Source organism: Monodelphis domestica, chromosome 5, assembly GCF_027887165.1.
Source record: "Monodelphis domestica isolate mMonDom1 chromosome 5, mMonDom1.pri, whole genome shotgun sequence".
In the NCBI taxonomy this organism is placed as follows: domain Eukaryota; kingdom Metazoa; phylum Chordata; class Mammalia; order Didelphimorphia; family Didelphidae; genus Monodelphis; species Monodelphis domestica.
Window position 1 is genome coordinate 259,908,636 of NC_077231.1, and position 16,166 is coordinate 259,924,801.

At 37.7% G+C, this 16,166-nt stretch overlaps 1 protein-coding gene across 1 annotated transcript in view; it reads right to left on the reverse strand.

Annotated features, from left to right (window-relative positions):
• The window catches only part of GPR158 (G protein-coupled receptor 158), a 457,745-nt gene that overhangs the window by 250,268 nt on the left and 191,311 nt on the right, over positions 1–16,166 (reverse strand). The window contains exon 3 of the mRNA XM_007504849.2: positions 11,812–11,914. Coding sequence (XP_007504911.1) covers positions 11,812–11,914 — 103 coding nt within the window. The remainder of the gene's footprint in view (positions 1–11,811; positions 11,915–16,166) is intronic.

The window sequence follows — 16,166 nt, forward strand, 5'->3', positions numbered from 1 at the left end:
TGCTACAGTGATCAGAAGGATCATTCACCATGATCAAGTAGGATTCATACCAGGGATGCAGGGCTGGTTCAACATTAGGAAAACCATCCACATAATTGACCACATCAACAAGCAAACTAGCAAGAATCACATGATTATTTCAATAGATGCAGAAAAAGCCTTTGATAAAATACAACACCCATTCCTATTAAAAACACTAGAAAGCATAGGAATAGAAGGGTCATTCCTAAAAATGATAAACAGTATATATCTAAAACCAACAGCTAATATCATCTGCAATGGGGATAAACTAGATGCATTCCCAATAAGATCAGGAGTGAAACAAGGATGCCCATTATCACCTCTACTATTTGACATTGTACTAGAAACACTAGCAGTAGCAATTAGAGAAGATAAAGGAATTGAAGGCATCAAAATAGGCAAGGAGGAGACCAAGTTATCACTCTTTGCGGATGACATGATGGTCTACTTAAAGAATCCTAGAGATTCAACCAAAAAGCTAATTGAAATAATCAACAACTTTAGCAAAGTTGCAGGATACAAAATAAACCCACATAAATCATCAGCTTTTCTATATATCTCCAACACAGCTCAGCAGCAAGAACTAGAAAGAGAAATCCCATTCAAAATCACCTTAGACAAAATAAAATACCTAGGAATCTACCTCCCAAGACAAACACAGGAACTATATGAACACAACTACAAAACACTTGCCACACAACTAAAACTAGACTTGAACAAATGGAAAAACATTAACTGCTCATGGATAGGACGAGCCAATATAATAAAAATGACCATCCTACCCAAACTTATTTATCTATTTAGTGCCATACCCATTGAACTACCAAAATACTTCTTCACTGATTTAGAAAAAACCATAACAAAGTTCATTTGGAAGAACAAAAGATCAAGGATATCCAGGGAAATAATGAAAAAAAAAAACACATATGATGGGGGCCTTGCAGTCCCTGACCTAAAACTATATTACAAAGCAGCAGTCATCAAAACAATTTGGTACTGGCTAAGAAACAGAAAGGAAGATCAGTGGAATAGACTGGGGGAAAGCGACCTCAGCAAGACAGTATACGATAAACCCAAAGATCCCAGCTTTTGGGACAAAAATCCACTATTCGATAAAAACTGCTGGGAAAATTGGAAGACAGTGTGGGAGAGACTAGGAATAGATCAACACCTCACACCCTACACCAAGATAAATTCAAAATGGGTGAGTGACTTAAACATAAAGAAGGAAACCATAAGTAAATTGGGTAAACACAGAATAGTATACATGTCAGACCTTTGGGAGGGGAAAGGCTTTAAAACCAAGCAAGATATAGAAAGAATCACAAAATGTAAAATAAATAATTTTGACTACATCAAACTAAAAAGCTTTTGTACAAACAAAACCAATATAACTAAAATCAGAAGGGAAACAACAAATTGGGAAAAAATCTTCATAGAAACCTCTGACAAAGGTTTAATTACTCATATTTATAATGAGCTAAATCAATTGTACAAAAAATCAAGCCATTCTCCAATTGATAAATGGGCAAGGGACATGGATAGGCAGTTCTCAGATAAAGAAATCAAAACTATTAACAAGCACATGAAGAAGTGTTCTACATCTCTTATAATCAGAGAGATGCAAATCAAAACAACTCTGAGGTATCACCTCACACCTAGCAGATTGGCTAACATAACAACAAAGGAAAGTAATGAATGCTGGAGGGGGTGTGGCAAAATAGGGACATTAATTCATTGCTGGTGGAGCTGTGAACTGATCCAACCATTCTGGAGGGCAATTTGGAACTATGCCCAAAGGGTGCTAAAAGAATATCTACCCTTTGACCCAGCCATAGCACTGCTGGGTCTGTACCCCAAAGAGATAATGGACACAAAGACTTGTACAAAAATATTCATAGCTGCGCTCTTTGTGGTGGCCCAAAACTGGAAAATGAGGGGATGCCCATCAATTGGGGAATGGCTGAACAAACTGTGGTATATGTTGGTGATGGAGTACTATTGTGCTAAAAGGAATAATAAAGTGGAGAAGTTCCATGGAGACTGGAACAACCTCCAGGAAGTGATGCAGAGCGAGAGGAGCAGAACCAGGAGAGCATTGTACACAGAGACTAATACACTGTGGTATAATCGAACGTAATGGACTTCTCCATTAGTGGCGGTGTAATGTCCCTGAACAACTTACAGGGATCCAGGAGAAAAAAACACCATTCATAAGCAAAGGATAAACTATGGGAGTGGAAACACCGAGAAAAAGCAACTGCCTGAATACAGAGGTTGAGGGGACATGACAGAGGATAGACTCTAAATGAACACTCTAATGCAAATACTATCAACAAAGCAATGGGTTCAAATCAAGAAAACATCTAATGCCCAGTGGACTTACGCGTCGGCTATGGGGGGTGGGGGGGGAGGAAAAGAAAATGATCCATGTCTTTAACGAATAATGCTTGGAAATGATCAAATAAAATATATTTAAAAAAAAAACTAGAAGTGGAATGATGAATTATATTGAAAAGTTTATGTCATCTTGGGCTTCATTGAGAGGTACAATGCTAGGATATATATATATATTTTTTATTTGGTTTCAAGTATTAAAAACGAATGAAATTGGTACCATTCACCAATCATCTTTCTCAACTCCCAATCCATGGTCTTTTCACTGTGGTACCACCCTTTTTCTTTGTCTATAGAATTAATTGATCTGGCAGTTACTCATACAGAGAGAAGTCACTATTTCTTGGATGCAGAGCTGGTTAAATGATGGGGCCCAAAGAGTAATCAAACTAGAAGTGGAATGATGAATTATATTGAAAAGTTTATGTCATCTTGGGCTTCATTGAGAGGTACAATGCTAGGATATATATATATTTTTTTTTATTTGGTTTCAAGTATTAAAAACGAATGAAATTGGTACCATTCACCAATCAACTTTCTCAACTCCCAATCCATGTGTGACCCCAGTCCTCAAGGAGTTTAAATTCAAATCAATGAAGGCCTGATGAAGAGATTGATGGAAGCTGATGTCTAGGTCTGGCTCCTAGCCACTCAAGGGGAAAGGCTAAGTCATTAGACATATGGGGAGACAAGAGTGGAGTATTGGTTTGTTTTATACGAGGGAAGTGGTGGTGGGAGAGTGAGATGATAGCAACTGCTACAGCAACGAGGTGATATGGGCTTGTTCCCAAATAGATAAGACAAAAATCTCACTATCAAACCCATGGGTAACAGAAGCAGAGAAATAATATGGCCAAGGCTGTGGTGTGAGAATATTCAGTTTGTCAGTGGTGTTGAAGGATTAGAGAGACAAGAGACTTAATGTCAAGTAGAAATCTATTGTAGGATGAAAGGAAGGCATTGGGGATAATTATCCTGGAGAAGAGGCGATTGAAAGGAACATGGTCACTGTGTTCAAACTTTTGAAGGATTGTAACAAGAGGCATTAGATTTATTAGTCTTGTCCCCAGGAAGATAAAAATAGAAACCAAGAGAAGAAGTTTCAGGAAGAGTGTTTTCATCTGGATGACAGGAGAAATTTCCTAACATTTAGAGCTATCCAAAAGAGAATGGGCTTCCTTGGAAATCTGAAAGAGGACTAGGATCCCCCAAGGCTAGATATTTTCAGTCCAGACCTAGATGACTACTGATGTCATAAATTAGAGATGCTGTGAAGATTTTCATTCTGATTCAGATTGCAGTAATGGTCACTGAGGTCCCTTAGAAATCTAAAAAGTGTTGTGATTATCCACTGAGTGAGTATTCATATACATTAAGACCAAATGCTTAGGTTGCCAGAGGAGCACACAAAAGGTTTTCATATAATCCATATTGTAAGTCAAACTTTAGTACTCAGTTGAGTTCTAGATCCTGAAAATAGTGCCACATAAGATAAGAGGCAGAAAAGGAAAACAGAGGCTTTGCCCCCTTTCCTGGCCGACAGTCCTAGTCAACATTTGGAAATGAGCAAAGTTTGTCCTTTTCCCCTTCCCAGCTTATTTTCTGTGATCCTCTCACTAGATCAACTCCAGGTGGCCCTGATACCTGAATACCGGTTTAAGCCCTTGATTACAGCACCTGACCCAGACCAGTCCTACCTCTGAAAGTGTTCCATGCTCCAGAGTTGGCAGCCTCCCTTATCTTACCACCCCCAGTCCAAAGTCTCACTTCCTCAATCCAAATTATTTCAGGCAATATATCAATTCAAAATCCCTACAATGAAAAGGATGACATTATTTTATTGGGGGCGAGAGGTAGCAAGGAATCATTAGTAATATAGGTCCCTAGGAATCCTCTAAGCTCTACCCATATTTTCATAGTTTCCTTCATTCCTTCCTCAATTCTGAAAAAGCAAACAAACAAACAAACACATCCTCCAGAGCAGGTGATCTTAATCTTTTTGTGTGGTGGTCCCCTTCCATGGTCTAGTGGAGACTATGGATGACTCCTAAAAATGTTTTGGAAAGAAAATCATAATGAAGGAAAAAGTTAAATTTTAGCTTGAGGTTAATGAAAATAGAAATATAACTTTATTTCCCATTCATTTCACAGACGCCTAGAAATGGATGGTGAGTGGAAGAACCTCTGCTCTAAAAAGTTCCAAATTCTTTTCCAGTAGCTCCTATTAATGTGACAATTGGGTCTCCAGCCCCAGAGTTTTTCAGATAAGGGCAGTTATTTATATTTTTGAGTAATTTGCAAGTCATGTACCTTTGTGAGACTCAGACCACCTTGAAAGATGTATCAGCCAAAGCCAAGCTAGAAGGCAAATAAATCTGAATTGCAGTATCTCCCCTAAAAAAGTAAGGCCATTTTCATTGAAAACTGAATTTATCCTGAGATGGATGGGGATGCATGAGGAAGGTAGGGTTGTCACAAGGCAGTCCCTCATTAACCTGGGAGTTCACAGTCTCAATTGGAAGAGACAGCTGTATATCAGTACTTGGTCATTCTGGAATCCTGGTGTTATATACATGTCAAATTCCATTAGCTTAACCATGACCCACAGTTCCAGGAAAGCTGCTAGAAACAAGGTCCCCAAGCTGCCAGTACAATGTTTTAACATGTCATTTGAACATTTCTTTAATAGTTAGCACAAAATCTTTAGATCACAGTGGTTCCGAACTGGATAAAAGTTTTAAGTTGCTCATCTTCACATTTTTAGCAAAGATTAGAGTAATATTTCCCCAATGTCTAAGGAATTTGAGCCTTATCATATCTTCTTCTACTAAGACCCAGAAAGACCAAGTAGCAGGCTGATTCTATGCAAAACAGTAAAGTAGGTGAGGTTACTCTCTCCAGTCTTTGATTCTGGCAGGCTGTGTAATCCTTGGGTAATAATTAAACTCTCTTTGCCTCAGTTTGCCCGTCTATAAAATGGGGACAACAATAGTACCTACTTTCCAGAGCTGTTGTGAGAATCAAATGAGATATTTATGAAAGTGCTTTATAAAGCTTAAAGACCTATATAAGTGCTAGCTATAAATTTCCCCTCTGTTTATTTTTTTGTGGTCTTCCTCCTCCCTTTTGTACTTCATGCCAAATACAATAGGACATATACCTGTTGTCTCTCTGGCTGCTAAAGGACTCCATGAGGAAAGGGAATATGATAGGTTTGGAGTCAGAAAGACTTAGATCCAAATCCTACTTCAGACATTTTACTAATTGTGTGACTCTGGATAAGTCATATAACCTCTCATTTAACATCAGATCACTTCTTTATAAAATGAGAAGAAGAATAATATCTGTAATAACTCACTGTAGCTAGACTCTGACAACTCACAATATTGATGTGAAGATTAAATTATTTCATAGAATCAGAGTCTCAGAGCTGCAAATAGACCTTAGAGGTCAGTTAGTCCAATCCCCTCAGTTTACAGATGAGAAAGCTGATGCCCAGAGATAAAGTGACTTCTCCAAGGTCATACAACTAGTAAGTAGCTGAGGCAAAACTTGAATTCAGGTCTCCTTTACTCCAGGAACTTTGTGACACTCTGCAAATGTTAGTGTTCCATAAATGTCAGGTGCTTTTATTAATTATTATTTTATCTAGGATTAGAATTCTCAGCTTCCAATTTAGCATTAGACCTACTTAATCATACTGCTACTGTTCTTCCTGGTTTGGAAGCCTGACTCAATGGAGACTTACTCAAGTCCAGGGAAGCAGACTTTTCTCAAACTTTAAACCTGAGATTCTGAACCTTCTTCATGTCATGGAAGCCTGCTAAAGAATATCTAGTCCTTCTCAGAAGAATTATTTTGTTTTTATTTTAAATGCATAAAATAAAATGTGTAGGATCACAAAATATACTAATTATATTGAAATATAGTTACCAATTTTTAAAGAAATTCATAGACTTCAAGATAAGATTTTTTGTAATAATCTTTCTTAAGTTCTCACCTGAAGAAAAAGGAAGAAAATAGAACTCTGCCCATTAAACAAAGATGGCTGATTAAAGAATAACCAGTTAATTCTAATAGTGTCAGAAATCTGTCTCTGTCTGTCTGTCTGTCTGTCTGTCTCCCTCCCTCCCAAACGTGGCAGAGTGCTTCTTCTTACAAAGAATATCAGAAGTCGGGCTTGTACAGGGAAATCTATTCCTTCTTATCAAACTTACCTACCATGAATGTCTGAAACAATGTAGACACTTAAAAAGTGCCTGAGGACTGATTAGTGGTGAGCTGCCTCAAATCCAAAGGCAAGGGACAAAGTTAAAATGCATTCAAGTAGAGTTGCAAGTTCTTAAGTCTTTGAAAAGTTGTAGAGATCAATGAGGCTTCCCACGGTGAAGTAGGCTTTGAACATATATCAACACAATTCATGAATCTCAGAGGAATCTGCATTAGGAGAGCTGGATCCTTGCCATTGTGGAAGTTAGGGGAAACATTTGGTTGAACCAGGTGACATAATGATTTCAGAGGGGGCATAGCTGTGTAGAGTTAGAAGGTTTTTTGAGTGAATATAAAAGGAGAGACAGGGGACACCAGGATGGAGGGGGCGAGATGGGGAGGGAGAAGGAGGAGGAAAATGAGATAAAGAATTCATCCTAGTTATTCAAAAAAACAGGTTTAGGGAGAGCCCCAAGACCAAAGCAGGTATGAATTTTAAAACTACTCCACCATACTCAGACCCTACTTTAGAAGATCTGATTTAGCTATTTACTGATTAGTAACAATGGAGATACTTAGTCTAACAGAATCAAGTCTTGGGAACTCTACATTTTCCACCCTACTTAGTTTAAGAAGATCAGAAATGCCTGTATCATACTCAAAGATTAAGTATCTGAGAAAATGGCCTTCAACAGACACGTGCAGGAACAGTGGACAGACCCCTGGGCTGTCCTAAGTCAAGCTAAGCTGCCATTGGTACAGAAGAGACGTAGGAAAGTGATGTAAAACCATCTATATAAGGCACGTGACTTCCTCTCTTTGCCCTCTTTTCCCAGAGAGGCCTCTCTGGCTAGAAGTATGCTAAGCATTCCGACATCTTGGTGTGGTGGCAGCTATTTGTCTGGGTTATGTCTGGGTGAGTCTTTCCTTGAGCTAATTCAGGTTCAATCATCTTGGCTGAGCCCTCTTGGAGTTCAGGCTGATTCCTTCCTCTTTTACTCTCCAAACCTTACCTTCTAGAGCCTCTAATCTTCCCGCCTGACACAAGCCAAGTGGGAGAAATCCTACACCCTTTCCTTCTCCCTTCTTCTTAAATTTATTTCCACTATATTAATTAAATCACCATAAATTTCCAGACTGACTTGGGTAAATTTTTTTTGTTATTTGGGATATCCATGGTGACCAATAATTAATATAGTTTAGGTCACAACACTAAAATTCTCCTTTACACAGGGATTCTTGGTCTGATGTCCATAGACCCTAAGAAGTCTATGGAAAGAATTTAGGGATTCTGTGAACATGGATGAGGAGTGGAAATTACATTTACTCCCAGAAGGATGTACTGGTGATAGAGTGAAGGTATTTGAGTAGGAAAATGTCTCAAATCCTGTCTTTAACCTGAGGATTTTTATACGTCTTGAAAGAAGACAGGGAAGCTAGGAAGGTAGAAGTGAGGAAGAATAGCATTCTAGGCACAGGGGGCAGCTATTGTAAAATTGAGGAGTCCAGAGATGCAATGTTGGGAGAGAAACAATAAGAAATCTGGAGTAGGGTATAGGAAAGGGACAAGGTAGGAAAGTCCAGTGTAGGAAATTAGAAAGTAGAAGGGGCGAAGTTCTGAAGGGTTGTTAAGCCATCACATCTAAGACAGAGCTCATTATCTTTTCCCCAAAACCTAACCCTCTTCCCAATTTCCCTATTAATGTCGAGAATGTCATCATTCTTCTAGTTTCCCAGGTTTAGAACCTAGATATCATCCCAGACTCCTCCCTCACACTCACTATTAAGCTGCCAAATCTTCTTGTTTCTATTTTTCCACATCTTTTGCATATTTCTTCTTCTCTTCACTCTTACAACCTCCACCCTAGAACCTCTTCACTTCTCCACTGGACTACTGCAATTGCCTTTAAATTAACTGGACTCCCTTCTTCAAGTTGTTCTCTTTTCCAATGCATGCACCATATTGTGGCCAGAGAATTTCTTTAAAATGCAAGTCTGATCATGTCACCGCTATACTCAACAAAATCCAGCAACTCTCTAAGACTTGTAGGATCAAATATAATAAGAAATAGTAATAATAGTAATAGCTAGAATTTATATTGTACTTCAGAGTTTGCAAAGTGAATTACATATATTATCCGAATTGATTTTCACAACAATCCTGTGAGCTGAGTGGTACTATCATCCCCATTTTATTGATGAGGAAACCAAGCCTGAGAAAAGTTAAGTGGCTTATTAGTATCATGCAGCTAGTAAGTATCTGAAACAGGTTTTGAACTCGAGAACTTCTGGTTCCAAGGTGATTTCTTAATCCACTATACCAACTAGCTATACATTTCTTCTGACATTTAAAAGCTCCTCACAACCTGTTGTCCCTCTCCTTCCCATATTCTTATCCATTTCTCTCCTCTGCTCACTCTAGGATCCAACCATACTGGTTTTCATATTAATTCTTCATACATGATATTCCATCATCCCATTTTTGTGCCTCTGCACTTGTCTTCCACATCTCATCTTTCATTCACCTGACTTCTCTCGAGATTCCCCTAAAGTGCCACCTTCTGAAGGGGGCCATTCCTGAGCCCTTAGTGCTTCCTCCTGAATGTCATCTATAGATAAATATTTGTGCATATATTTATATAAATGAATATATGCATGTGTGTAAATACCACCAATATCTATGTGCATATTGTCTCCCCCATTATAACAGAAGCTCCTTAAAGGCAGTGTTCTTTTTACACTTTCTCAATATTTAATACAATTCCTGGCACGCAGTAAGCAATTCACAAATAACTCAATTGATTGATTGATAAATGTAACGTACATCATAAGCCTTAAGTCACTAAAGCTAATAACTAGCCCTTATATAGTGTTTGATATTCAAAACAATCCAGGTAAGTAGGTACTGTTATACCCAGTTTGCAAATGAGAAAACTGAGGCATAGAGGGATTAAATAACTTGTCCATGGTCATAAAGCTAGTAAGTGCATGAAGTCACATTTTAATTTAGGACTTTCTGAATCCAGTTTCAGGTCTCTATTTCCATTCTAGATGCCTATATAAAATTATTATGATTATTATGATTATTATTATGGTTATTGTTAATTTTGTAATCATTATCATGAAACTTTTAAAAGAATTCATCTGAGGATGGGAGGAAAGACATGTTATCAAATATTAAGCTACAGGGTTTGCTAATAAAATTCAATCAAAGTTTGAGTCCTAGAAAGAAGTTTCCTTAATTTTCTGTATTCAGCTATCTTCAGGCACACACACACACACACACACACACTTTTATGCTCAGTTGTTTGAGGTTGACTCCATTCTTTGTTCTTATTGTTCAATCTTGGACATTTTATGAGCCCATTTGGAGTTTTCTTGGCAAAGATAATAAAGTGGCTTGGCATTTCCTTTTCTAGCTTATTTTATAGATGAGAAAACTGAGATAAATAGGGTTAAGTGACTTGCCCAGGATGATATAGTTGATTAATTAATAATTTATATTATTTATCATATTGATTATATATTATTATATTCTAGATAACATATTATTATATAGATTAATTATATGTATATTATTAGTTAATTAATGATATAGTTAAGTCAGTTAAGTGTCTGAGGCAAGACTTGAACTCAGGTCTTCCAGACTTCAGTCCTGGTGCTCTAGCCATAACACCACGTAGCTTTCCAAGTCTGGTCTTAAGTCCCCTCAGAATTCAGTGCAACCAACATCTCCTGTTGTTGCCATCAGTTTCATTACACTCCATAGAAATGGTCATCTCTAAGCAGTGACAAGCTAGCTATCATCTACTGCCTTTATACACGTGTCTGTGACACACTCTAGTCTACAAAGGAGTACCGTAGCTTTTCCAGGCATTATTGATAAAAATGAACACATGAATTCAGAAATAATAATAATAATAATAATAATAAGTTCATTAAAATAAGTATAGAAGAAAATAATCTGGTTTCGGGCTTCTCAGCTTCCTGAACTAACCTTTGATGAGAGTTCCTCAGACCTCATTTGGCCCAGGACCTTCCCTAGGTCAGAAGGAACATACTCCTGGATCTTTGGAAGTTCCCTCTGTAACTTTCGAAGACAGTGTCGTCTTCTCCCAAAGAATAGTCCGTCCTGTTTTCAGATTGCCTCACCTCAGAATTTAAGAACAAAAGTCCTGGCAACTCAATGACTAGGAAAGAGTCTATCTGGACATGCAGAACCACCTTAGTACCATGGATCAAATTGAGAATTGCCCACCATCTTACTTTTAGATCTAAGTATAAGTGATGTTGCTTTCATATGTTACAATCTTACTTTTAGATCTAAGTATAAGTGATGTTGCTTTCATATGTTACAATGAAAATGTATTTAAATGACAATAATAAAGGGTTAGAATCTTCTTAGAGATGATTAAAAACTCAAATGAGCAAGCAATATGATTGGGATAACCAAAAATTCCATTTCTCCTTGATTCAAAGCAACGAGCATTTTAGCAGTAAGACAAAGGGAGATCAGATCCAAAAATCTGAACAAATTCTCTTTCTTTCTCTCCATGGTCTTTTATAAACCAAGGCCCTAAGCCTCCAGTCTACACTAATTCTTAAGGTACCCCGGGTCCCATTGCCAATTGTTTCCTTAGTGGTTACTCTATTAATATCTATTTGAAATTGTAAAAAAGACCCATGAAGCCTTTCCTACCTTTACTATATATATTTTAAATTATAAATAAATTATAATTAATATATATATATATATTATATAAAAATATAAATAAATAAACAAAAAGTTTTTTAACACAAGCAGGAAAAAAAAAGATAAAGGACTCCATTTGCCCTAGCAAAAATGGCAAAATGAATTTTATGTTTATTTTTGTAGCAAAATCTCCTCCCTTACTCCCCATCAAATGATGATGTCTAAATTGTTTTCTTCTTTAGTAGCTAAGTTTCTTTCATGTCATTTTAATTTATTTATAAATCAAATATGCTTAAAGTAGGTATGTTTTATTGAGTTCTCCAGAGTCTCCTGGATGACAAACCCCAAGCTAAAACTCTTTAAGTGATTATATAATTCCAGAGTTGCAGGCCACTGGGAATTTACTCTATAACCCTGACAAGGATAAAAGGAGGATTGAATTATTAATGTTTTCCTTTTTAAAAAAATATACCCAAGTAAAAGGCACTTACTCTGAAAGCTGTTCACTGAAAAGACTCGGGGATGATAGAATCCTGCTTTACAATTGCACTTATAGGCTCCAAGCACAAATCCAAGGCCTTTAATTGGTATGCACTGTGGGAAAGAGAAAGAAAGCAATGCAGATGATCATAGTGTTTTTATGGCATAAGAATACATCAATTTCCACTCCAGTAAACATAAGCAATGCTGAGTTGTTGGGAGATGGAACATTTATTTCTTGTTTAGTTTTGGCTTTTTTATTTTTATTTTTTCTTTTTTATTTTGTTTTGACATTTATCCAATGATCTTTACTTGGAATCACTGTATTTTATTTCCATTTTGGAAAATGTGTTCTCATACACTTTCCATGAGAAAATAACCTCTTTATTAGTTTGAGATTTTACTAACTCCTTCAGTAATCAGGAGATTTACTCTATCTCAAACCTAGCTATTGAAAGTCCCTAAGTGCATGGCACCTCTGTTTCTATTTATATCCAGAGACAGCATGAACTGGATTACACACCTGTTAGTTTAAAAGGTTGAAAAAGTGATTAGTGGTCCCCTAAGCAACCTTAGTTAAAGCAGAGATCATTAGAATCATAGCAGGAGCTGAGTCCTTTAAGGAGGCAACCTTGAGGACTGAAACCTTGCTCTATGTCAACAGTGCATCAGCCAGTTTGTTGAGATACTCTGACCTCTAAAAAGCTAGACCCCACTGAGCAAAGGAACAACTTTTAGATTGATTGCTGACACCATGCTAAAAGCACACTTGCTGGGGATACAAGGAAGAGAAAAAAAAGGATTCCTAGGAATAGGATTTATGAGCTACCCCACAAGTTCTTCCTTCCCAGGTGTGTCTGACTACCTTTGGTCCATAAGTATAAGCCATCATTCCCAAGAATCAAATTGTGGACAGGGAAGAATATGCATCTGATTTGAAAAATATTTTGGATACTTTGATTTTCATCATACCTTCTCAGCAAAAATGCTCTTGTAAAAGTTCACTAATAGTAACTAATTATTCATATTTGGAATGGGGGCTTGTGGAAATTAATATTAGAAATCCAGGACCCTCAGAGTTATCCAATCTCTTAGGGGAGAAGTAGGCAAACTGTTCTCTGGAAATGGAGTCCACCAGTAGAAATGGAAGTTGGGTCAATAGACCAGAGGATGCATTATCCTTCTTATTAAGATACATTTTCAAATTAATACATTTATTTTTAAGAATTATTCATGGGGAGGAATACAAAGGTATTGGTAATATAGAGTAGGGGTCCCCAAACTACAGCCCATGGACCACATGCGGCCCCCTGAGGCCATGTATCCAGCCCTCACCACCTTTTGGAAGGGGCACCTCTTTCATTGGTGGTCAGTGAGAAGAGTGCTGTATGTGGCAGCACTGCAAAGTGAGGTGTCGCTTACATACAGTACTACTTCCTGTGCATGGCACCTTGTTCTGAGAGTAACTGAAGGAGAACGAGGCGCCACGATTATGTGGCTGCACAATGGAAGATATCAGCATGGTGAGTGGTGATTTGAGGGAGGGGATTCCACACTGTGTATATATTGCACTAATTTAGGGTTAGGGTTAGGGTTAGGTCCAGCCCTCCAAGAGTCTGAGGAACAGTAAACTGGCCCCCTGTGAAAAAATTTGGGGACCCCTGATATAGAGACTTAGAAATCAAAGTTAGAAATCATCACCTGGGCCATCTCAGCCTAGAACATATTTCTGCCCTGCAAGTCTCCTCTTCCTCATGAGTTATTCCTGGGCTTCCATTGTCAAGAAGAGGCTATGTCAGCCAACCTCCATTCCCCTCCCAGCTCTGTTTCTGACTTTCCAAAGTTCAGTGCCATTCCAGGGCACTGGTATCTTCTCCCCCCTAATCCCACATTTAACCATTATCTGTGCATTGTCTTCCCTTCTTAGAATATAAGTTCCTTGTGGGCAGAGACTGTGTTTCTTTTTGCTTATATTTTACCTCCAGTGTGTATTCAATAAATGTTTATTTCCTTTGATATAACTCAATTCAAAAGGAAGGGGCTAGAAATTCAGAGGCACAAAGGAAAGAGCAATAGATTTGGATTCAAATAACTTTAATGTGAATCCTGTCTCCAGTTGTATGACCTTGGGCAAGTTGGTTTATTTCTCTGAGATTCAGTTTCCTCATCTGCAAGATAAGAGAATTATATTAATTTTGCCTATGATTTCCTTACTAGCTCTAAATCTAAGGCCCTATGATTCTGACTGTGATTAAAAGGGGAGAATAAAAAAAACTGACAAATGAAAGGTGCTAAGAACTTAATAACAGCTTTAAGCTTTACAAAGAGCATTCCTCACAACTGTCTTATTAGGGAAGCCATTTTAATTAGTACACAAAAGCAAAAAGAATAGCTTGACCACCCAAGCTTAAGTAATTTGATTTAAGACTAATGCCCCACAACACAAATTTTTCAGGAAAAGGAGAACACACATGCTTACAAAACTTGAGAAAGGGGGTATCCTATACAGAAAATTGGCTTTGGAATAGGGGACCTGGATCAGTTGCTACTCTTTAACCCAGGGCAAGATACTGTCCATCTCAGCTTCCCTTATTCAATTGAGGTGGTTGGACAAGATGACTTCTAAGATTCCTTACATCTCTAAAATCTATAAGGAGAAAGACCACATCTGTAACAAGATAGTAGCAGAAATGGCAGAAATCCTGAATCTACCATACAGATTCCAATAGATGGAACATCAATTCATGTCTACAAAATACAACAGTGAAAAAGAGCAAAGACTACTAAAACAACATGATGAGTCTATGTTCCTCACTTGGCCTTACCTCCATAATCCTTCAAATAGAGTCCATTTAACAGAATCCAGTGGACAGTAAAGTGAGGCTATCAATTCTTTTGTTAGGGATTTTAAAAATCAAATTATATTGTTGTTTATTAATTTCCCAATTTAATGAAGACCCAGGCTACCATTTCTTTCAATTTCATTTCCTGTGCCATAGGTTGCCAACCCCTGGCATATATAAGTGACAACAACATATTCTTAGAACTATCAATCATCTAGATTCCTGTGGAGATGCTAATGAACAATAAAATGAGTAGGAGTGAGTTGATGGAAGGAGAAGAAAAATAAAGTCTGGATCCTCTATTGAGTAATCCAGGAAAATCAGAAGCACCTAGAACTTGCCAGTACAAATCCACCTGTTTTTCCCTGCTTTTTAAGTGATCAATATTTAGCTATCAATGAACTCCCAATTCACTTTTACTGTCCCCAAAGAAACTGACTCCAATAATAAGCAAAGGGATAAAATTATTCTCGAAGCCCTGCTGTACTGGAATGAGCCATGGTCCCTGCTGCTACCCTAGGCTAATTAACTATGCCTCAATACTCTCACATATGGAGAGTGATAATATAGAGATATGTCATAAAAAATACAAGTAGTAAACAGCTGGGTCATTATTAACGCAGCAGGGAGCTGAAGTTCAAGGGCAGAAAGGAGTAGGTGGACTTGCATTGATTGGGAAGTTCTAGATGCTTCCACTTTGCTGAAACGGAGCAGTCTATTTAACCTCCAGGGAAAATTGTATGGCATATGACTTAATACTAGTTCATGTGGCTCTTTTGCTGTCAGAAAGGGAAATACAATTGAGAAATAAAAAATGGATTTGGGTAAAGTCAGGATAGAAGTTAGGGAGGAGGAAAGGAAGGAAGGAAGGAAGGAAGGAAGGAAGGAAGGAAGGAAGGAAGGAAGGAAGGAAGGAAGGAAGGAAGGAAGGAAGGAAGGAAGGACGGACAAGAGTCTCAGAGTCTAGTCCCAAAAAGAAGACTAGCAACCACCCAACAAGTAAGTGGAAGATTCAGGACTCAACCCCACATCTCTTGTCTTGAAAATCAGTAATATCCAGGGCTCTTTGCATTTTTTTACACATTACTAGCTTTCACACAGAAAAATGAACACAAAGCTATGTCTGCCCCTCTGCATTTCAAGTAGAGGCTAGTGCTGTGATTGACAAGTCCTGACAAATTTCTAGATAACCTTGCTACTAGGCTAGTTATTCTCAAAAGACTTGTCAAGGAACTACTTTTGAATTCATTTCATTCTGTCCTAGAGAAAAAATGCCATAGTTTCCAAAGTCAAGTAAAAGTTCTAATTGTGAACAGATCTGTATAGCCATATATTTATAATATCTTTTTCAGTTCCCCTTCTGAAAAAAAGGATACATTTATAAAGCTAAAAAGAAAGAGCCAGTATTCCAAAGGCTGAAACCTATTTGTAAAACTACTCTTCAACTAGTTCTAGTAGTGATAGGGAGTGACAAAGTTCTTGGGGAAATGTTTTGCTTCAGGGTCCAGAATTTAAATCTAGGA